Genomic DNA, 25,310 nt, shown 5'->3' with positions numbered 1-25,310 from the left:
GTGAGCCCTAAAAAAAGAGACATTCAATTGAATTCCTTCTGCTTACAACCGAATGGCATCTCTCTGACACCCTTCTTTCTCTTGACCCTCTTAACATACCTCTAAGCACAGTTTGTGTTGAAGAGTATTGTCCAGTGTATGATGAGTATTGTGTGTTTGTATTGAGTATAGAGTGTATTTGTATGTATATATATATATGTACCCTAACCCTACATCACGCTGAGAGATGCAAACCACAATTCCACTCGAAACCATTTATCAAAACCAAAGGGCAAATCATTACTGAATAGATTACTGGTGTGTGTCCAGCATGACGTGCATGTTTCTGAGTTTATTCTCACAAAAAACAAACTGCAGTGTACCTGATAGTATAAGGTATACTGCAGTTTGTTTTTCATAAGGCTTATACTGTAGATACTCCAAGAAAATAACAGAAGACATGTAGATGAAGACACTCTTGAACAGTTCCTACCTGTAAAATGTGGCTGCCCAGGTGAGGTTCGAAGACATCTGAGGCGACGGCGGGGGGAATCCTCCTTCGCGGGTTACCTATAGCTAAACACACACACACACACACACACACACACACACACACACAACCACACACACAAACACGCATGCAAACACACACACACACACACAAGGAGAGAGAAAACACAAGACAGGACAGAAGAAGACCGGTGAGACTCAGACACATTGATACGAGCAAAGCTACACACACACACACACACACACACACACACACACACACACACACACACACACACATATATGCATTCACACACACACACACACACACACACACACACACACACACACACACACACACACACACACACACACACACACACACACACACACACACACACACACACACACACACACACACACACACACACTAACGTTTATACAGCCTAGCGTGACAAACACACATGGCACAGGACAAGAGGAACCAGTGAGTTCAGCTCGGCAAAACAAAACATTTTTGAACAGTTGATCAACAAGTTAGCATCGTTAGCCCTTCTCATTGATATCCAATGGAACCATTAGCTTCATGCTAATGAGATAGCAACCCAGCAAAACTTTGTTTCAAAATGAATTTATAGACTTTTAAATTATTTCCAAGATAAGAATATCATTTGTTGCAGCCTTAAAGATCTTATTGAATATATGTGTATATATAAATTAGCAGGTAACATGCTTGAATAGTTTAAAAGCTTGACCTGATGAATTCAGAAACAAAGTGTGAGGCGAGTCCGAAGGCAAGGATACAAAACAAATGTCTTATTTAGTGTCTCTTTCTTTATGCTCTTCTATCCATCACTGCCCATCTCCAGAGAGTGAGACAGAAAGAAAGTCATTTCAGCTTTCTAAAAATTCTTCCTGAGGGCAAAGCCCTGTCGAAAGAGAGAAACAGAAAGAGATCTGCCCTCAGGTTAAACTGTCTCTCTCTCACAAAAAAATACAAAACCAGAAAGTGTGATAGACATGTTCAGCAGTGAGACAGCTTCAGACAGTGAGACAGCTTCAGACAGTGATACAGCTTCAGACAGTGAGACAGCTTCGGAGAGTGAGACAGTTTCAGAGAGTGAGACATACAGTGAGACAGCTTCAGAGAGTGAGACAGCTTCAGACAGTGAGACAGCTTCAGACAGTGAGACAGACAGTGAGACAGCTTCAGAGAGTGAGACAGCTTCAGACAGTGAGACAGCTTCAGAGAGTGAGACAGCTTCAGACAGTGAGACAGCTTCAGACAGTGAGACAGACAGTGAGACAGCTTCAGAGAGTGAGACAGCTTCAGACAGTGAGACAGCTTCAGAGAGTGAGACAGCTTCAGACAGTGAGACAGCTTCAGACAGTGAGACAGCTTCAGACAGTGAGACAGCTTCAGACAGTGAGACAGACAGTGAGACAGCTTCAGAGAGTGAGACAGCTTCAGACAGTGAGACAGCTTCAGAGAGTGAGACAGCTTCAGACAGTGACACAGCTTCAGACAGTGAGACAGCTTCAGACAGTGAGACAGCTTCAGAGAGTGAGACAGCTTCAGACAGTGAGACAGCTTCAGAGAGTGAGACAGCTTCAGACAGTGAGACAGCTTCAGACAGTGAGACAGCTTCAGACAGTGAGACAGACAGTGAGACAGCTTCAGAGAGTGAGACAGACAGTGAGACAGACAGTGAGACAGCTTCAGAGAGTGAGACAGCTTCAGACAGTGAGACAGCTTCAGAGAGTGAGACAGCTTCAGACAGTGAGACAGCTTCAGAGAGTGAGACAGCTTCAGACAGTGAGACAGCTTCAGACAGTGAGACAGCTTCAGACAGTGAGACAGACAGTGAGACAGCTTCAGACAGTGAGACAGACAGTGAGACAGCTTCAGAGAGTGAGACAGCTTCAGACAGTGAGACAGCTTCAGACAGTGAGACAGCTTTGGAGAGTGAGACAGTTTCAGAGAGTGAGACAGACAGTGAGACAGCTTCAGACAGTGAGACAGCTTCGGAGAGTGAGACAGTTTCAGAGAGTGAGACAGGCAGTGAGACAGCTTCAGAGAGTGAGACAGCTTCAGAGAGTGAGACAGCTTCAGACAGTGAGACAGCTTCAGAGAGTGAGACAGTTTCAGAGAGTGAGACAGCTTCAGACAGTGAGACAGCTTCAGACAGTGAGACAGCTTCAGACAGTGAGACAGCTTTGGAGAGTGAGACAGTTTCAGAGAGTGAGACAGACAGTGAGACAGCTTCAGACAGTGAGACAGCTTCGGAGAGTGAGACAGTTTCAGAGAGTGAGACAGGCAGTGAGACAGCTTCAGAGAGTGAGACAGCTTCAGAGAGTGAGACAGCTTCAGACAGTGAGACAGCTTCAGAGAGTGAGACAGTTTCAGAGAGTGAGACAGTTTCAGAGAGTGGGACAGCTTCAGACAGTGAGACAGCTTCAGAGAGTGAGACAGCTTCAGACAGTGAGACAGCTTCGGAGAGTGAGACAGTTTCAGAGAGTGAGACAGACAGTGAGACAGCTTCAGAGAGTGAGAAAGCTTCAGAGAGTGTGACAGCGTCAGACAGTGAGACAGCTTCAGAGAGTGAGACAGCTACAGAGAGAGATGCTTCAGACAGTGAGACAGCTTCAGAGAGTGAGACAGTTTCAGAGAGTGAGACAGCTTCAAACAGTGAGACAGCTTCAAACAGTGAGGCAGCTACAGAGAGTGATGCTTCAGACAGTGAGACAGCTTCAGAGAGTGATGCTTCAGACAGTGAGACAGCTTCAGAGAGTGATGCTTCAGACAGTGAGACAGCTTCAGAGAGTGATGCTTCAGACAGTGAGACAGCTTCAGAGAGTGATGCTTCAGACAGTTAGACAGCTTCAGAGAGTGAGACAGTTTCAGAGAGTGAGACAGCTTCAGAGAGTGAGACAGCTTCAGACAGTGAGACAGCTACAGAGAGTGATGCTTCAGACAGTGAGACAGCTTCAGAGAGTGAGACAGTTTCAGAGAGTGAGACAGCTTCAGACAGTGAGACAGCTTCAGACAGTGAGACAGCTTCAGACAGTGAGACAGCTTCAGGACAGCTTCAGAGAGTGAGACAGCTTCAGACAGTGAGACAGCTTCAGAGAGTGATGCTTCAGACAGTGAGACAGCTTCAGACAGTGAGACAGCTTCAGAGAGTGAGACAGCTTCAGACAGTGAGACAGCTTCAGAGAGTGATGCTTCAGACAGTGAGACAGCTTCAGACAGTGAGACAGCTTCAGAGAGTGAGACAGCTTCAGACAGTGAGACAGCTTCAGAGAGTGATGCTTCAGACAGTGAGACAGCTTCAGACAGTGAGACAGCTTCAGACAGTGAGACAGCTTCAGACAGTGAGACAGCTTCAGACAGTGAGACAGCTTCAGACAGTGAGACAGCTTCAGAGAGTGAGATAGCTTCAGACAGTGAGACAGACAGTGAGACAGCTTCAGAGAGTGATGCTTCAGACAGTGAGACAGCTTCAGACAGTGAGACAGCTTCAGACAGTGAGACAGCTTCAGACAGTGAGACAGCTTCAGAGAGTGAGATAGCTTCAGACAGTGAGACAGCTTCAGAGAGTGAGACAGCTTCAGAGAGTGAGACAGGCAGACGAAGGGGCATTAAACCCTCAGTAAAAGAGAGATTTTTCTGCCCTGAGGTAATTTTCTCCTCTCCACACAACCTCCGTCCTCGTCTCCCTGCAGACCTCATTACACTGAATTTAAACACACACACACACACACACACACACACACACACACACACACACACACACACACACACACACACACACACACACACACACACACACACACACACACACACACACAGTCCTCTTTTGGGGGGGTAATGTAGCTGAATTAGGCTCAATTAATGATGTAATGAAATGCTCTTGTGAACGAGAGCCTTTTAAAGAGAAAGGGGTGAGGAGAGGGGGAGACAGGGGGGGGGTGATGGAGCTCAGGGAGGAAGGATTGAGAAGCAGGATCTCATGGGGACTTAATTGTAGAAAAATAACTGTTTTAAATCTGATAATCTAGTGTGAATCATGCCGGCTCAAACACTTTGTTTTTTAAGTTAAAGGAAAGAAAAACAGGATCAAAAACGTAATCCGATCACATTGATTTGGGCTAAAGTTAATCAATCAAAATAACACTGGGGGCCTTTTGTTGTTAAGAGTTAAAGGGGCCCTATTCAACTGATGCTCAGGTGTTTATCAGTATGTAGTGTCTCTACTTTAAAGAGTCCTCTCCTGCTGATGTTCAGGTGTATATCAGTATGTAGTGTCTCTACTTTAAAGAGTCCTCTCCTGCTGATGTTCAGGTGTATATCAGTATGTAGTGTCTCTACTTTAAAGAGTTCTCTCCTGCTGATGTTCAGGTGTATATCAGTATGTAGTGTCTCTACTTTAAAGAGTCCTCTCCTGCTGATGTTCAGGTGTATATCAGTATGTAGAGTCTCTACTTTAAAGAGTCCTCTCCTGCTGATGTTCAGGTGTATATCAGTATGTAGTGTCTCTACTTTAAAGAGTCCTCTCCTGCTGATGTTCAGGTGTATATCAGTATGTAGTGTCTCTACTTTAAAGAGTCCTCTCCTGCTGATGTTCAGGTGTATATCAGTATGTAGTGTCTCTACTTTAAAGAGTCCTCTCCCGCTGATGTTCAGGTGTATATCAGTATGTAGTGTCTCTACTTTAAAGAGTCCTCTCCTGCTGATGTTCAGGTGTATATCAGTATGTAGTGTCTCTACTTTAAAGAGTCCTCTCCTGCTGATGTTCAGGTGTATATCAGTATGTAGTGTCTCTACTTTAAAGAGTCCTCTCCTGCTGATGTTCAGGTGTATATCAGTATGTAGTGTCTCTACTTTAAAGAGCATCTTTTTTCACCCTCTGTCTGAAACCAGAGCCCAGTCTGCTCTGATTGGTTAGCTGGCCGGCTCTGTTGTGATTGGTCAACCACTTAGAGATGTCCCGCCCCTTAGCCCCTTATCACGTACAATGTGTTGGAGCGCGAGTAGTGATGTCATCATGTTCCTGAACTTTGGGATTTTAGTCATTGCACTAAAATCTACATACCACACTACAGGAATGGGAAAGCCCCAAAAAGATGAATAGGGCACCTTTAAGAAAATAATAGAATTGAGGAAGGAAGCCAATAAGGTAAAAGGAAATAGAAGAAAGAAGAAGAAGAACGAGGAAGAGTAATTAACAAAAAGCTAGAGGGGATGAAAAGATAACAATGACAACCGCCTTCTATTGTTTTCTTCATGGGTTGGCCTCGCTGCAAGTAAACAAATGTGTGTGTGTGTGTTTCAGCAAGCCCTCCAGCTATGCTCTGAGCTTTTAGCCGACAGTGTGTGTATGTATGTGTGTATGTGTGTGAATTTGTGTGTGTGTGTGTTTATGTTGTTGTTTGTCTACAGCAAGACCCCTGAACCCTCAGCACACACACACACACACTCCTGGGAGACGTGGTAGCAAACAGAGGCCTGATCCAGCAGGAGTCCAATGCTCACACACACACACACACACACACACACACACACACACACACACACACACACACACACACACACACACACACACACACACACACACACACACACACACACACCAAAACACACACACACACACACACACACACACACACACACACACACACACACACACACACACACACACACATTGTTCCTGTTCTAATATATTCATTACTGAATATACATAGTAATGCAATACAATGGAAGATTACACATGGAGCGTCAACATGCAAAAGAGCATGAGATTATGTAAAAAAAAAAATCAAAGTTTTAAAAATATATATTTTAAAATACAGCAAACAATCAGCAATAGGATAAAAAAGGAAGGAAATACAAACGTATATGCGTGACAGGTACCAGACCAAATAACACATTATTCAACATTATGTGTGTGTGTGTGTGCGTGTGTGTGTGTGTGTGTGTGTTTTGGTGTGTGTGTGTGTGTGTGTGTGTGTGTGTGTGTGTGTGTGTGTGTGTGTGTGTGTGTGTGTGTGACCTTCTTTTGGAAAGTCAATTTAACTTGTGTCTCTCAAAGTCAACCATTAACTGCTGTTGTTAATTTATTTTCTGTTTAATATGTTTAAGATGAAATTGGCAACAAACTATGTGTGGTGTGTGTTTTGAGTGTGGATTTGTGTGTGTGTGTGTGTGTGTGTGTGTTTGTTTGTGTATGTGTGTCTGTGTTGGATTAGAGCTTTAGCTGCTCCCCTTGTGCTGCTGGAAGGTTGGATTAAAGGAGTTAACTACAACCTCCAGACTGCCGGCCACAACATGTGAGTGTGTGTGTGCGTGTGTGTGTGTGTGTGTGTGTGTGTGTGTGTGTGTGTGTGTGTGCGTTGTGTGTGTGTGTGTGTGCGTGTGTGTGTGCATAGCGTGTGTGTGTGTGTGTGTGTGTGTGTGTGTGCTCATGAGAGAGAGAGGGGTGGGGGATTGCTACTGTTACACAAATTGCCAATTCAATTAGCAGTAGGTGTAAGAACACTGGAGAGAGTAAGTGTGTGTGTGTGTGTGTGTGTGTGTGTGTGTGTGTGTGTGTGTGTGTGTGTGTGTGTGTGTGTGTGTGTGTGTGAGTGTGTGTGTGTGTGTGTGTGTGTGTGTGTGTGTGTGTGTGTGTGAGGGCAGCCATTTTGGCAGAATGTCAGAGCCAATTTATCAGGACCTAACAAAGGACTTCAGGGATAAAGAGAGAGAAGGAAGGGGGGAGGATGTAAGGGAAGGTGGGACAGAAGGGGAGGAAGTGAGGGATCGCTGAGGGAAGGAAACATCGACGGGTTGATGGAAGGAAGGAAGGAAGGATTGAGGAAAATAAAGATTGCACCAGACTTAAAGGCACCCAGGGGTAGTGCTATGTTTCTCACACACATGCACACACACACACTCTTACTTAATATTTCACAATATCAAACTGATTGACAAATGTTGGCAGAAATGCACCAAATATCAAACGAAGAGGCCGATCTAGCAGACATGGATACACACGAAAAAGTACACTCCATAGGAAAACACACTCTATTAATCTCAACCTGTGTGCACAATAACCCAACAGTTTGTAAAAATAACATTGACATTGTGTAAAGGCCTTGAACAATGCCATGTGGTTTTTATGGGGTTTTCCCTTATAGGTTTGTGTGCATGTAAATGGTCTGCAAAGGCTAAAATCCCAAAGTTCCCTCCAGTGGGAGACACTGTCCTGCAGATTCCCTATGAAAGCAGTTTTTATATATATTAAATCAGATTTAGTTCTAAATTACTACACTCATGTGTGTTAAAATACTGGAGGTCAGCTACAAGAGATGACCAGCTACTACTACTACTACTACTACTTTAAAGAGTCCTCTCCTGCTGATGTTCAGGTGTATATCAGTATGTAGTGTCTCTACTTTAAAGAGTTCTCTCCTGCTGATGTTCAGGTGTATATCAGTATGTAGTGTCTCTACTTTAAAGAGTCCTCTCCTGCTGATGTTCAGGTGTATATCAGTATGTAGTGTCTCTACTTTAAAGAGTCCTCTCCTGCTGATGTTCAGGTGTATATCAGTATGTAGTGTCTCTACTTTAAAGAGTCCTCTCCTGCTGATGTTCAGGTGTATATCAGTATGTAGTGTCTCTACTTTAAAGAGTCCTCTCCTGCTGATGTTCAGGTGTATATCAGTATGTAGTGTCTCTACTTTAAAGAGTCCTCTCCTGCTGATGTTCAGGTGTATATCAATATGTAGTGTGTCTACTTTAAAGAGTCCTCTCCTGCTGATGTTCAGGTGTATATCAGTATGTAGTGTCTCTACTTTAAAGAGTCCTCTCCTGCTGATGTTCAGGTGTATATCAATATGTAGTGTCTCTACTTTAAAGAGTCCTCTCCTGCTGATGTTCAGGTGTATATCAGTATGTAGTGTCAGATTCTGCCAGTTGAACAAAGTCTCTGGTAGAGTTGGTAGAACTGATATGAAATAGCAGCGTGCAGCAGAGTGAGTGAAAGAGCTTCTCTCTCCGTTACACATTACAAAGTTTACAGCTCGTCACATTAATGAGACGCACTCAGCCTCTCTCCTTCTCAGATGAGATGTTTGGGCTGATTAACTCCAGCAGGGTCGCTCCACTAAACCTGGATTATTCCAGAGTTTAAACTCCGACAGATACTCTAACTCAGGGGTGTCAAACTCAAGGCCCGGGGGCCAAATACAGCCCGTGACTTCATTTCATACGGTTACATGCAGATTTACATAAGCACGTTGCCCATAAACTACATGTCCCACAATGCATCCCATTTTTGACTTTTTTTTTCAAAATGTTACTTTTATTTCTTCAAATTTCATTTCTTTTTTTTTAAATGTCACTTTTTTGGGGGGGGTTTTGACTTTTTTTCCAGAATGTGGCTTTTCTTTTTAAATCATTTTGTGACATGCTCACTGAAGAGACTTGCAATTATTTGCCCTAGACTTCTGCTTTCAGATGTGGTTAATTATGAAGTTATTACCCTATCCGATAATAATCCAATGCAAAGGCAATAATGTAATATAATACATTATTTTATATATATTAAATATTTATATATGTATATTTTATATAGTCTTAAAGTTACAACCGGCCCTTTGAGTGCAACCATAATGCTGATGTGGCGCGAGATGAAATTGAGTTTGACCCCCCGGCTCTAACTGTTCAGCACTGAGAGGTTTTACAGAGGAACATCCTGTGGTCTGAAGACAATAAAACAGACAAGCTTTGTCTATTAAGGCTACTGTAGAAGTTGCATTTGACTACGTGTCTAAACAATAAAGTATGCGTTTGTTTATCCAGTCTGATGAGTTATATTTCTACATTAATTAACAAACAGGTGGTTTTAAATACATAAAATAAATACTTGAATATCAATATCTACGGCTGACGATGAAAGAGGTTTTCTGAGAATGTCTGTAACGCTAGGCCTATTGAAATACTTATTTTAAACAAAAAGAAAAGCTTGCCAATGTGAAAATGGCGATAAAAGCACAACATTCTTCCTAACCTCTGTAGTTTCTTATCTGTGTAACTCAAATGTAAAGATGCAATTTATGATTGATTTGGATCAATCTGCCAATCATCAAGAAATTGTTCCTAAGGGCTTTGAAGAGATTCCTATTGGTTGTTTTTCATCCCTAAGGAACCTCGTTAAGGCTTGCTGTATATAACATACCAATCAACACACGCACGCACGCACACACACACACACACACACACACACACACACACACACACACACACACACACACACACACACACACACACACACACACACAGACACACACACACACACACACACACACAGACACACACACACACACACACACACACACACACACACACACACACACATACACACACACACACACACACACACACACACACACACACACACACACTTCCTTGCTGTTTCTTCTGCTGAAGTTCATTACTTTGCTCTCTCTATGACATCGCTCTGCTGCCGCTTTCAGACTCTTACACACACATAGCTTAATTTCTGTGTGTGTGTGTGTGTATATAATCATCTCTGCTGTCTCTACACTTGGCTGAGTGCCAGCTGGTGTGTGTGGGAGTCAAGGACAAAAGAGAGGACAGAGAGAGAAAGAGGTGAAGCAACAGTGACAACATGGAGGAAGACAAATGGGGACAGAGGGACGAACGAGGGGACATACAGATGGACATATGACTGTAAGGGATTATGTCATCCTCAAATTATTGATACATGTGTGTGAGAGAAACTCCCTCTGGAGGAAACACAGGGATTTTAGCCTTTGCAGACCATTTACATGCACTAAAACCTATAGAACACTACAGGAAAGGGAAAACCCCAAAAAGCATCTTTAATTAAAATATGGGCGGGCGGTTAGGAGCATTTTGGTTTGTGTTCAATTCCGAACTACTATGTGAGTGTGTGTGACTTTGAATGAGATAGACATGTCCAACGTCAGACTGCAGGTGTGTGTGTGTGTGTGTGTGTGTGCGTGTGTGTGTGTGTGTGTGTGTGTGTGTGTGTGTGTGTGTGTGTGTGTGTGTGTGTGTGTGTGTGTGTGCGTGCGTGCGTGTGTGTGTGTGTGTGTGTGTGGGTAAGAGAGAGTGAGAGAAGACGATCATGTTCTCTGTCAAATTCAGACACAAGAGAAGCCTCAAATCTCATGAGTCTGTGGATTGACACACACACACACACACACACACACACACACACACACACACACACACACACACACACACACAAACACAGCGAGGGTTCAGTGAGGCAGTAAGGTATTGGCACTGAGGGAATACAAGGAGCAGACAGTAATTAGGAACCAGCCTACTGTACCATACACACACACACATGGTACAAACTAGATATGTTCTTGGGCACACACACACACACACACACACACACACACACACACACACACACACACACACACACACACACACACACACACACACACACACACACACACACACACACACACACACACACACACACACACAGTGTAATTAGGTAGGGGCCCTGACGCCCCAGCGGTGAACTGAACAAGCCCCTGAATACCCGCAGTGGGAACGGCTGAACACCATAATACGTGGGAAAAGGGCGTGAACACACACACACACACACACACACACACACACACACACACACACACACACACACACACAGACACACACACAGACACACACACACGTACGTTAATTAAGTGGCAGCCTACAGTGTGTGAAGGGAACAAGGCGGCTGGTCGCAGTGGGAGTGTTGGTGGACGGCAGCAGTCAGGATTAACACGAAACGACCTGCTTCCCTCCTGCCTTCCTCTTAATATATTATCGTGTGTCGCTCTCATTAAGCCACACAGAAACACACGTGTTCATGTCTGCGAGCTAATTCTTATTACAGGATGAAAATATCTCGCATCAGCCAGCAATCTATAATATTACTTTGTGGAAAAAACACTTGAAACCAGACATTTTTGGATGAAGCTAGCAGCGTGTTGCAGCAAGAAAGCATTTTGACATTTATCAAGCTCTGACTGGCTACTTCATTTCTATGTTTTATGAAAGTCAAAGACATTTATGCAAAAACTTGAATTTAAAGGGAATTAAATGACACTTATAGTATCATCTGCAGAGAGTTAAGCTGGGCTGTAAAGCTGAGAACAGTTACTGAAGGGAAGTTAAATGATTTCCCTGGAAGAAAGAAAGGACACAAGGGGAAATGTTTTTGTTCCTTTACCAGTTAAATGTGATATTTTAATTGCATTTTAAACTTTAAATTACCGTAATATTCAGTATAATTAAATCAATGAGGGATTTAGAATAATCTAACACGTTGTTTTAGCATTGGAACAGTACTGTAGATTCACTCTAGAAAATAAATACTTCATTACAAGTTATAGTGTTTAAATGTTACAAAAGTAAAAGAAAGTCTGAAACTGTTGTTGTAATTTAAAGACTACTTTCACTGTGTTGTGTTGTGGTACTTTAATCTATATTAGAGAGAATACTGGTAGTATGGATGATCATATAAACATATCATGTGTTTTTTATGTAGAAATTAACTAGATACACATGCTATTAAAGTAGAAAGTGCAATGCTCCCTCTGAAATGTTCTATATTAGAGGAACCATTATGCAAAAATGGGTTCAGATAAAAAAAAGAAAATCCAGAAAATCTTCAATGATTTCTTTAATAACTTTGCAAATTGTACTTATAAACAATTCCAATGTTGTTTTGATGCAAATGTATTTGGTTAAGGCTTGCTGTAACATCTCAATCAACACGCACGCACGCACGAACGCACGCACACACACACACACACACACACACACACACACACACACACTGAAGTTCATTGCTTCACTCTCTTTCTATCTCTATGACAGCTGTCGCTTTCAGACTCTTACACACACACACACCTTAATTTCTGTGTGTGTGTGTGTGTGTGTGTGTGTGTGTGTGTGTGTGTGTGTGTGTGTGTATAATCATCTCTGCTGTCTCTACACAAATGTATTTGAATGACCAAAATGCATTGAAAACAGAGCACTTGATTGGATCAAACGCCTGACGATGGTTCAGCTGCCTGATATGTTTCCCCCTCCCTGAGAGGCAGGAATGTTTTCAATGAAACCATAAATATGAGAGCAGCCGCAGAGTAAGAAGCTTAATCGTATAGCTTCATTGTCAGAGTGTTGAGTCTCTCGAAGCTGAAGCAGATGAAGTGAAGACACACCGCTCTGCTCGGTGTTAATCTGCTGTTAATTTGTCTGGACTGCAACACGAGACAGAGTGAGCTGCAGGAGTTTAGAGTGAAGCTGTTAGTCATTAATTTAACAGACACTGAGGTGAGTCAGGCCACATGTCTCCATTATTCTCTGTCACACTGTCTCCACACATAATAACTGCACTGCAGGGCTCGTGTGTGTGTGTGTGTGTGTGTGTGTGTGTGTGTGTGTGTGTGTGTGTGTGTGTGTGTGTGTGAATATCACGGGGCCTATTTGAATATATTTCTTTATAATTAATTCTATATCTCCGCTGTCGACGATGGAGACGTTCTTGTTGTGTTTGATTTCCAACAGTACTTCCTGTCCCTTAAGTGCACAATACTAACGTCCCTATTCTGTTTTAACAATAATGATACAAATAATAATAATAGATTTATTTTGTAAGCGCTTTACGCTTGTAACACATCTAAATATATTAAACAGAAAAAAACTATTTCCTGAATGTTCCAGCCCCTCAACATCTACACCCTGACGCTTTTATCCTGTAGGTTTCTAAAGACACTCACGTTGAACTGCAACAGTGTAAACTTCGTCTACATCAACATGTGTCCCCTCTTCTTCATGTCTCTTCTACATCAACATGTGTCCCCTCTTCTTCATGTCTCTTCTACATCAACATGTGTCCCCTCTTCTTCATGTCTCTTCTACATCAACATGTGTCCCCTCTTCTTCATGTCTCTTCTACATCAACATGTGTCCCCTCTTCTTCATGTCTCTTCTACATCAACATGTGTCCCCTCTTCTTCATGTCTCTTCTACATCACCATGTGTCCCCCTCTTCTTCATGTCTCTTCTACATCAACATGTGTCCCCTCTTCTTCATGTCTCTTCTACATCAACATGTGTCCCCTCTTCTTCATGTCTCTTCTACATCAACATGTGTCCCCTCTTCTTCATGTCTCTTCTACATCAACATGTGTCCCCTCTTCTTCATGTCTCTTCTTCATCAACATGTGTCCCCTCTTCTTCATGTCTCTTCTACATCAACATGTGTCCCCTCTTCTTCATGTCTCTTCTACATCAACATGTGTCCCCTCTTCTTCATGTCTCTTCTACATCAACATGTGTCCCCTCTTCTTCATGTCTGTTCTTCATCAACATGTGTCCCCTCTTCTTCATGTCTCTTCTACATCAACATGTGTCCCCTCTTCTTCATGTCTCTTCTACATCAACATGTGTCCCCTCTTCTTCATGTCTCTTCTACATCAACATGTGTCCCCTCTTCTTCATGTCTCTTCTACATCAACATGTGTCCCCTCTTCTTCATGTCTCTTCTACATCAAAATGTGTCCCCTCTTCTTCATGTCTCTTTTACATCAACATGTGTCCCCTCTTCTTCATGTCTCCTCTACATCAACACGTGTCCCCTCTTCTTCATGTCTCTTCTTCATCAACATGTGTCCCCTCTTCTCCATGTCTCTTCTACATCAACATGTGTCCCCTCTTCTTCATGTCTCTTCTACATCAACATGTGTCCCCTCTTCTCCATGTCTCTTCTACATCAACATGTGTCCCCTCTTCTTCATGTCTCTTCTTCATCAACATGTGTCCCCTCTTCTTCATGTCTCTTCTTCATCAACATGTGTCCCCTCTTCTTCATGTCTCTTCTTCATCAACATGTGTCCCCTCTTCTTCATGTCTCTTCTACATCAACATGTGTCCCCTCTTCTTCATGTCTCTTCTACATCAACATGTGTCCCCTCTTCTTCATGTCTCTTCTTCATCAACATGTGTCGCCTCTTCTTCATGTCTCTTCTTCATCAACATGTGTCCCCTCTTCTTCATGTCTCTTCTTCATCAACATGTGTCCCCTCTTCTTCATGTCTCTTCTTCATCAACATGTGTCCCCTCTGTGGAAAGAGACTCTGAAAGTTTCAGGAACAAAGATTCTCTCTCTTTTTGATCCATTTCTATAAAAACCTGTCTGAAAATGAGCTGATCAGATTTTGGCCACTTGATGATGTCATAAAGATGTGTTGTCTTGTGTAACCATTAGCCAATCAGCAACCAAGGTAACCCCCCCCCCCTTATCACCTGAATCTCCTCCTAGAGCACCATTGAGTTCTTTGTAACCAAATCTCTCTCAGAGGGGCGTGGGGAGGGGCTCCTTATTTTCATCTAAAGTAACAGACAGAGAATCAGCACTTTGGAAACAGGGCTGAAACAGAGGGGATTATGGGTAATGCTGCAATGATCTGTTTGGTGTTTCAGCCAATCAGAGACAGGCTCTGGATATATCTGAGACCTGTGATATATTGATGACAAACAGTATCATAGGGGACCTTTAAACATTCCTAGCGTGCACATGCATACCTCAGTGAAGCTGAGAATTGATAACTGTCCACATGACGCCGTTTCTTTCAGAAGAAACACTCCCAGTGCTTTTAAAAATGTTTCTACATATGACCATAATATTTTGACAATGTATCACTGCTGTTGTTTGACTATTTAGTATCCCGCCCTTGGATTTTATCGTCAATATATCTGTTTTTACATAGCTTCTTCACGATCATAACCTAGCGGAAAATGCTAGCTCTCACATTTTGTCTGAATGAGCGTCACTGCTCAGTCTGACAGCCGTACAGCGAAGAGGGAAAAGCTCCACAGCGGCTGATCTGCTCAAAGACATGAGCTTTTCTTACACGTCATACATGTAAATATAGTTAACAATACGGACTCAAATATGTATATATGTTCATTTAATTCATTTCTTGTTTTAGCAGCTACGTACTGTACCTGTATGTGATTTGAATTGTATCTTTAAGTGTATTGATCTGTACTGTACGTTCGCTCTCACTAATTGCTGCTTAAACTCCTGAATTTCCCAACAGGGATTCATAAAAGGTCCGTCTTATGTTATCTAATCTTTATTACGTCTGAAAGACACGGTCACAAACAAGCTTCTCCTCCAATTTCTTCAGTGTCTTCAACCACGCTTTCAGAGCAACGGCAAAAAAAGGCTCTGAAAAAAGACGCTACTCTGTGAAAACTATAAATCTTGCCAAGTACATGCGTCTAATTTCTAGTCAGAATATATCTTTACACTCGATATAAGACATATTAACTGAAGAGGTAACAATGCAGAGAGATATAGGCTCTTGTTTTTAGACAATGCTTCTTCAAGACTCTTGAAAACATCTTATTTTGAGTTTAACATGTTTTTTAAGCTGCTGTGGTTTTTGTGAAAAATGGTTCATCTTGTTTTAACAAATCAAATCTTACTTGATTTAAAGGTCCCATGTCATGGCCATTTCTACTGATCATAGTTCCATTGTTGAGGTCTACTAGAATAGATTTACATTGTTCAATGTTCCAAACTCACATTGGTTTCTCATACAGCATCTCTGTATAGCATGTGTATTCACTCTCTGTCCTACACGGCTTGTTGGAGCTCCTGCCCCCCCCCCCTCCCTGTGAGCCCAGTGTGCTCTGATTGGTCGGGACGTTGCGAGGCTCGTTGCGAGGCTCGTTGCTGCAGGTTTCCGGGTCGGCTACAGGGTGTACTTTGAGGGTTTGTGACTCTGCAGACCGTTTACATGCATACAAACCTTCATAACACAAGGGGACGGGTCATAACCGGAAAAGCATGACATGGGACCTTTAAAAAACAAAACAAATTCTTATTGGAAAACCACCAGCTAAAATCAGAAAACTGAACACCTTTGAGCATTTCAGGCTTATTTTGTAACAACATTTCCTGATCCTGGTAACATACCGTTCAAAATACCTGCTAATCACAAGATCTGATTTATCTAAATATCCCGTCTTATTTCAAGAAATCTAACCAAGCTAATCTTCACTTGTTCTATTGGCAGATGTCTTTACTTATTACAAGCGAAAACACCTTGTTTTTATCATTCTTTTACTTGATTTTGGAGCAGCATATTCTCCAGTGTAGGTGCTTTTCCTTGAGGCCGCCGCATGCAACAACATCTCCTTTTTAGAAAGAACAACAACAACAAAAGGCAGCTGCTCTGAAGAAGGCGCTATGCGGAGAAACAGCTCTAATGCCTTCAGACCGGAAGCAGCACTGGGACAAATGCTGCTCCAAAAACACGTTAAACAATAATGAAAACAACAGGGTTCATACACTTTTTCACCAATGACTTTTCCATGACCTTTACCTAATTTTCCATGACCAAAATAACTCTTTCTCAGCGGTACCACTGAAAATGGTTTATTTTAACATGGAACAGGAAAATCAGGTCTGCATATGAAACATGTTGTGCCTATCTAAAACAAATCAAATAGTTGGCTTACTAGCTTCTACACGCTACAGCAACTCAAATCTCTCACCAGCAAAACACCTCGACAGTTAAATGCCATTTTACGTTTCATTACTATACGATACAGTATTTATTATCATTATAGTATTACTTTCGGCGATTAGATCAAATATAAATTATATTTCATGCAACTTTAGTTACATTTCCATGACTTTTCCAAAACTTTGGGAAAAATATTGTTTTCCAGGGCCTGGAATTAGCATTTTGAATTTCCATGACTTTTCCAGGTTTTTAATGACCGTAAGAACCCTGTAACGAGGTGTTTTCACTTGAAATAAGTACAACAATCTGCCAATAGAACAAGTGAACATTAACTTGGTAAGATGTCTTGAAATAAAAAGGGATATTTAGATAAATCACATCTTGTAATTAGCAGGAGAACTCATTTTGAACTATATTTCACCAGAATCAGGACATGTTGTGTTACAGAATAATACGCAAACGCTCAAACGTTTTCTGTCTTCTGATGTTAGTTGGTGATTTTCTAATAAATATGTAAAAAATGATGTGTTTCATCTGAGATACGTATATGTTTTGACTTAACAAGATGACGCATTGTCTAAAAACAAGAGCCTATATCTCACTGCAGTGTTACTTCTGAAGTTATTATGTCTGATATCAGGAGGAGAGACATATTCTGATAGATATTAGACTCATATACTGGGCAAGATGTCGAGTAGTGAGAAACCTTAATCCTGGTAGATAAAAACGTCTCAATTCAAACCGTTGAGGTAGACGAGTGCAGGGTGAATTCCCACAGCAGTCAGAAGCGTTGAAGAGTGATCACTCCGATAGCGTTTCTGATACAACATTTGATTGCATATGTGTGTGTAATTCAGCTCAAATAGCCTGCACTTAACAAGCGAGCTGCACTCATCTCTTCACCCCGTTTCACCTCTGATTACAGCCCGCTAACCAAAAGAAACTGATCCAGAATCTGCTCGCTGCTCGGTCTGCGGAGGAAACAACCTCAGCAGTAAAAATTAATGAACCCTGACCAACTGTCTGGGTGATGCAAGGGAAAGGATTGACGGCGTAAGAGGAGAGATGGATGGGAAGAAGAGATCAACAGAGGGGAATTCTGCAGGATGAAGAGAGAAAGAAAAGTATTCACAGACTGTTCATTATATATTTTTTCACATCCCTTGTTTGCTATTCACCTCCAAAAATCCCAAAAGCAGAATAGGGCCTCTTCAAATAAAATGTGGGCGGTTATGAGAGCATTTTGGTTTGTGTTCAATTCCAAACTACTATGTGAGCGTGTTTGACTTTGAAGAAGGAGATAGACATGTCCAACGTCAGACTGCAGGTGTGTGTGTGTGTGTGTGTGTGTGTGTGTGTGTGTGTGTGTGTGTGTTTGTGTGTGTGTGTGTGTGTGTGTGTGTGTGTGTGTGTGTGTGTGTGTGTGTTAGAGAGAGCGAGAGCAGACGATCATGTTCTCTGTCAAATTCAGACACAAGAGAAGCCTCAAATCCCATGAGTCTGTTGGTTGACACACACACACACACACACACACACACACACACACACACACACACACACACACACACACACACACACACACACACACACACACACACACATTTTCACATCCCTTGTTTGCCATTCACCTCCATCCCTCCGGTTTCATATCCTCCCTCCATCCCTCCTCCATATCTCCGTCCTCAGCCGATTCCCATTTAAGCGTAATTAAGTTGCTGAGATGAACATTATGTGTCGGATGGGAACCGGCTGAATGCCACCGGTGATGAGAGGAGAGAGGGATGGTGGGGAAAGTAGAAGAAAGGGATTGAGACAAGAAGAAAGAGGAGGAGGAGGAGGTGGTGGAGGAGGATGTTAATTAATTATAAGCCGTCAGGGTCCAAATCATCTTCTTTTAAATGTGGAGTTGGAGCGGCAGAAAGTCACGGCGGCTCATATTAAACCTTCAGCTCTGATTTAGAGGCAGAAAGGTTTCCACACACACACACACACACACTGGAGTTTCATCTGCTGTCGCACACAAAGGAATCCTCCGGAGACCTGAGTACAGGCTGGGGTCGAGCGAATGGTTCATTGATACTCCACACATCTGAACAAACCTGGAATATGTTCAATAATAAATCAATTTTTTAAAAATGTAAAATCTTGACAAGTATATTTGTCTAATTTCTAGTCAGAACATGTCGTTACACTTGATATAAGACTTAATAACTTAAGTCTTGTTTTTAGACAAGGCATCTTAAAGGAAACCTATCATGCTATAATTAAATGATATATTGTAGGGCCATACCTATATAAGGTATATTTATACGTTTCTGTTTTCAAAATACCAAACAGATCATGCATTTTAGCCATGCCTCATTTCGCTCTATGTGCTGTTTGCTGTCTACGGGTCTGATTCTGCTGACCACGCCCCCCTGCAGGAGAGGGGAGACGTGCTCTGATCAGCTGCTGGGCTGTCAGAAGAGGGGGAGAAAAAGAGATCTCTGTCCTCCGTGTTTTATTATATAGAGTCGTTATTCATTTGTTTTAAAGCTCAATAAATAACAAAGAAGACCTTTGACCGGCACTTTTCTAATTTTGTCCGGAAGATTTAAACTTTAACGGACATCTTGACCGGCGAAAGAAACTGAAACTGAAACTCTGCCGCACGGTCCCCTCGTTCCTTGGAAGAGGCGGAGAGGTGGGTGTTTGTCATCTGCTGGTGGACTAACCGGAGAGAATTACAGTGCTTGCCTCGACGGGGAGGGATTGCATTGAATTAAAGCAGCAGGAGCAAACGCTTTGCCTCGGGGAGGGAGAAAGAAAGCCACAGCGGAGAATAAACAGAAGGGTAACCATGGTAACCAAGTCTTCTTCGCTGCTTTTGTGGCAGACTACAGCGCCACTTACAGGCCTGGCATATGTACTACAGCGTCTCCAGCACTTTCGAACGGCAATGGCCGTGGCTGTCTCCTCCTGATTGGTGGAGTTGGCCCAATAGCCGTAGCGCCACCGTCCTGACGTCAGGACAGTGTTCAAATATACATATATACAAAAACATATTCATGTATAAAAGACGTACAAAAGTGCATTTTGCATGATAGGTCCCCTTTAAAGCATCTTTTTAAGTCAAAGTCTCTTAAAAACCTCTTATTTTATAAGAACATCTCCAACTAACATCAGAACACAGAAAGCGTCTGAGCATTTCTGGCTTTGTTTGTTACAAATTCCCTGATTCTGGTCAAATATAGTTCAAAATAAGTTCTCCCAGCTAAATACAAGATCTCATTTATCCAATTATCCCATCTTTACTTCAAGAAATCTCACCAAGCCATTTTGTACTTGATCTATTGGCAGATTTGTTCACTTTTTAAAAGCGAAACCACCTTGTTTTTATTATACATTTACTTGTTTTTGGAGCAGCATTCTGTTCTCCTATATATTTGTTCATCGCAGTGAACCATAGATACACATGATTGAATACGAGCGTTGGCTCAAAGTGCCGTCAATCAATTTGAAAATGTAATCACGTGAATCACAGTAATAATCTATCATAAATCATGATTAATAACAAGTGAATAATACAAGTATTTACTCATATGTGGAGCAGGTACAGCCAATGCACATGAGTTGAACTAAATGACACAAATCAAAGGTTTTTTTACATTATCAGTACATCTTAACATGACTTTCACCTTGAGACTGCTGCCCGTTAATTGTGTACATCCATCATTTAAATAGACTAACCAATTATTTATTTTAAGCCGAACGATTATCTGTTTTAAAAACATATCATACATGTTTTGTAGCAATGAAATTACCAAGTAGCTATGATACCGTATAATATATTTTCCATAAAATGTAATTTACAATTGCAAGGAAAATTACTTTTGTAGGCAACACATTGGTTCTACTCCCCCTTCTGTGTATGTATATTATTGATCGTAAAGTGTTAGAACGTCCAAAAGCACATTGATGAAAAGTGTTCTTTATACTTAAATACACCTGAAGTATCCACAAGGTTTAAGGTTGAAACTCTCTTTGGTTAAGGGACGATGATTAGTGCTTTATTAGAAACTTGGTTAAGGTGAGGAGTCTGCAGAGTGGAGAGAACTACTGCAGTCCTTATCAGTGTCCAGTCCTTATCTGATCCCACACACACACACACACACACACACACACACACACACACACACACACACACACACACACACACACACACACACACACACACACACACACACACACAAAACACTTTATTAACTGCAGCACAATACAAGCCTGCAGGAGAGTGAGTTTGTGAGAGAGAGAGAGAGAACGAGAGAAACAAATGCTATCACTTCAGCTGTGTGTGTGTGTGTGTGTGTGTGTGTGTGTGTGTGTGTGTGTGTGTGTGTGTGTTTTCAATTCCGCTCATCCTCAGGAGTAACAGACAAAAAGGGCAGTAAACAACAGAGTTAAGTTAAAAGCTTTGGGCCTCACCGGACAATTTACCAGAAACTAAAGGCGACTTGTTCCGCATGCTCACACACACACACACACACACACACACACACACACACACACACACACACACACACACACACACACACACACACACACACACACACACACACACACACACACACACACACACACACACACACACACACTGGTTTTAGCAATATTAATAGTAGTAGTACACAGTGTAACTAAGTACATTTACTCAAGTACAGTTCTTAAAGGGGCCCTGAAACGCCTTAACATGATGACATCACAATGTAACCATCACGCTTCTATTGGCTAGCGCTCCATGTAAAAATATTGATCTTTATTTTTGGTTGAAATCACACAACTGAGCTGATCCTTTCTTTGGTATTACCTCATGTTAAGGTCATTTTATAATATTTTATATTTCACACTAAATCCACACATTAACTTTTTTTTTAAAGTTATGTTGACACACTGTTTTCCCCAAGGAGGCCTTTTACAGTCGAGGCATAAAGCACATTATTTATAGCACCTCTCTGAACCTCTAAGTGTTCATTCGATGAATTAAAAAGGTATAACTAGTGTTGGCAGCGCGCGAGGAGGTTTTTTGGCCGTCGCTATTCAGTGATTTCATTCAGTTCCAGGAAGCGGAACAAAAAAAAACAGAGGCTCAAAATAGTTTCAGACGTCTCAATGTCACGAGTTTATTGGCTGCCAGAGCGGCTTTTTACTGTTCAGCGTTCAATAGAGGAGTAGTGGTAGGAGAGGAGGAGAGGAGATGAGGAAAGGACAGTCAGAAGGAGAAAGGAGAGGAGGGGTCGATGTTGAGAAAGATAGAAGACAGATTGAAGAAAGGAAAGGAGAACACATCGGAGAGAAAGTAAGACAGGAATGGTAATCAAATGAAGATATGGATATAGGTAGGACAGTTACAAATAGGGATGTCCCGATCACCTTTTTTTGCTCCCGATCCGATTCCGATCATTTGATTTTGACAATCTGCCGATACCGATTTTTCCCGATCCGATCTTTATGCAATGCATTAAGAGAAAAAAAAAGGTAACAGATAACGGCTGGTCATCCAACGCGATGAATTCAGCTATCTTGGCTGTTATTTTTTGGGCCTTTTCACTGTTCTGGGGCAGTTTCTCTTTCCTTTTAAAAGTCTCTGAAAGTGTCGGTTGTCTCAGTGCCGTTACCTGAGTGGCCGCTGTGTACTCGTCGTGTTGTTGTTGGTGTTTGTATTAGATTGGTCGTGTTGAACGTAGCTCTGTTCTTTCCACCACGCGGAACCTCCGCCTTGCAAACATTGCATCTGGCTGTTACACTGCCTTCGCTTTCAATTTTATAATACTTCCAAACTCCTGACATTTTCTCTGTCCCGACTCCCGAGTCACCAGCTGAACATAGCCTCTTGTTACACCAGCTGAACGTAGCCTCTCGTTACACCGGCTGAACGTAGCCTCTCGTTACACCGGCTGAACGTAGCCTCTCGTTACACCAGCTGAACGTAGCCTCTCGTTAGCTTACTGCTACTATCAGACACTGCGCCCACTCTGTTGCCAGATTTGAGAGAAATAAGCAACCAGGTCTATGAAAACAAGCCCAAAAGAAGCAACACATACATGATGTTGTGTAATTTTAAACCTCAGGATGACTTTAAGATGTGAACATGGTCATTTTTGTTTTGTAACATTAAATAAAAAGAATTAAAAAAAATATATAAAAAAAAAAAAAAATAATTCCGATCCCCGATTTTTTTCTCCCGATTCCGATCTTTTAAAAATCACGTGATCGGCTCCGATCCCCGATCACGTGATCGGATCGGGACATCTCTAGTTACAAATAAATAGGTGGCAAGGGGAAAGATTTTGAGAGGATTTCGAAGAAGAAAGGCATGACAAAGGAAAGAAGGAAGGAGGAAAGTAGGGGAGGAAAGAGAGAAGACGAAGAAGAAGGAGTGCCAAAGAGTAATTTTAGAGTTGGCTTGTTTCCCGGGAAGACGGAAAAACACAGAGAAGGTCGAAACCACAGTCTGAGAAAAGTCAGCCAACAAATGAACAAACAAATCAAAGAGTGATTGAAGGAATTGATTTGTCCCTCTTTTACATCTTCGGTGCTGTTTTCACCTCACAGGAGATATCAGTTTGAGCATCAGAAGAAGTCTAAAGTCATTTCTCTCCACAGAACAGTCAAAGCAGGTCAATGGGTTGGAAACACCTGGTTTAAGGTCAGACGTTTAAATGCCTTACATCTGTGCTATTTCTGTCAAATTGAAGGTGAAAAGAGGACATATGTTCAAGTCATGTATCTCCACAGAATAGTCAAAGCATATACTTTGGGTTGGAAATACCTGAATTAAGGTCAGACGTGTCACTTTTGTCACACGTCACTTTTCTTGCCATCTTAACGTCTTACTACATCTCTACTGTGCTTCCTAATGAGGATGTATCTTTATTTTTGTGTCATTTAAGGTGAAAAAAGGACATTTTAAGCTCATTTTCAGGTTCATATTTGTATTTTATGCAAATATGGGGGGAGTGTGTGGGAGAGAAACTCCCTCTGGAGGAAACACAGGGATTTTTAGCCTTCACAGACCATTTACATGCACTAAAACCTATAGAACACACTACAGGGAAAACCCCAAAAGCATAGGGTCTTTTTTATGCTTGCCACCATTTGTCAGATGCTAATAAACTCAAAATATAACGTGCTGATTTTGGACGACTGCTAAAACCCATCTGATGACATTTTTCACATTCAATCGAAACTAGTGTGTGGTTATTATCGGGGTTAGAGTAGAGTCTTTCATGAAAGTCCACCTGCACATTTATCCACCTCAACACACCCTTTCTTTCCCACAGCAACATAAATAACACACCACTCCCTGCATTGGCTTTGGACATAAATGTTTTAGTGCGGTTATTACAGGACACTGAGATGCTCTGAACTTCAGCTTTCTCCAGTTATTATTCATTTTGAAATGCGACAAAGTGACATAGTATTATTAATAGCATACGTTTAAAGGTTCTTAATTGGATATTCGGAGTATTTCTATAGCCAAACAACATCCACAACTCATGGCGTTGCGACAGAAATGCATCAACTATCATCAAGTCCCATCTCAGGTTAACACTGTTGGTTATTTTGTTAGCAACGTTAGCTGCTAGCCGCCATGTTGAGTGACGTTTGGAGACAAAACCCAGTGTTAGGAAATCAGTATTCAGAACCTTTAAAGTAAGCTCAATGTCAAAAACAACAAATCAGATTTCTACAGATTAATAAACATGAGTTGCATTCAAGAAATGTAGCATGGCTTGCAGGAGATTGTCAGAATTAACAATAAAATGACAAGAAAACATTCTGGTTCCTCAAGAAACTCACTAAGAAGCCTGCATCGGACGATACACCATCGCTTCCAGGTGTTAACAAAGTCATCTGAACAAAAGAGAACTGAATATAAGACATTGTTGGGTTCACTGGGTTCATTGTTTAATGTCCTTTGACCCTAAGCCATCTTTTTGGATTGTGTTTTTGGGACAGTATGGTCAAATAAAGACGTTTCCCCTGACTGTTGCTATCAGCCGAGAGACTCTTCAGCCGAATGCTCTTCACTGTAGACTGAAGTGGACGTTTAACCTCCTCCACTCCAGCCTCAGCAGCCCGAACAGAGCGAGATAAGATGGATATTATCGCTCCATCGAGGAGAAGCCAATGCTCAAACTCAGAAAAAGGATGACATCATGACGATTGTCCACATCTGATTCGAGTAGAGCTGATAGAGATCACAAGGACGAGTTTGGTGTTCA

At 41.9% G+C, this 25,310-nt stretch overlaps 1 protein-coding gene across 1 annotated transcript in view; it reads right to left on the bottom strand.

Annotated features, from left to right (window-relative positions):
* Positions 1-25,310, bottom strand: part of LOC117469070 (neuronal PAS domain-containing protein 3) — a gene marked incomplete at its 5' end in the record, with an annotated part of 223,829 nt that overhangs the window by 146,018 nt on the left and 52,501 nt on the right. The window contains 1 exon segment of the mRNA XM_034113450.1: positions 473-555. Within this exon segment, the coding sequence (XP_033969341.1) occupies positions 473-555 (83 nt within the window).

Source organism: Trematomus bernacchii, unplaced genomic scaffold (assembly GCF_902827165.1).
Source record: "Trematomus bernacchii unplaced genomic scaffold, fTreBer1.1, whole genome shotgun sequence".
Taxonomy (NCBI): domain Eukaryota; kingdom Metazoa; phylum Chordata; class Actinopteri; order Perciformes; family Nototheniidae; genus Trematomus; species Trematomus bernacchii.
The sequence above is the reverse complement of the archived record's forward strand: the minus strand, read 5'-3'. Positions and strand labels throughout refer to the sequence as shown.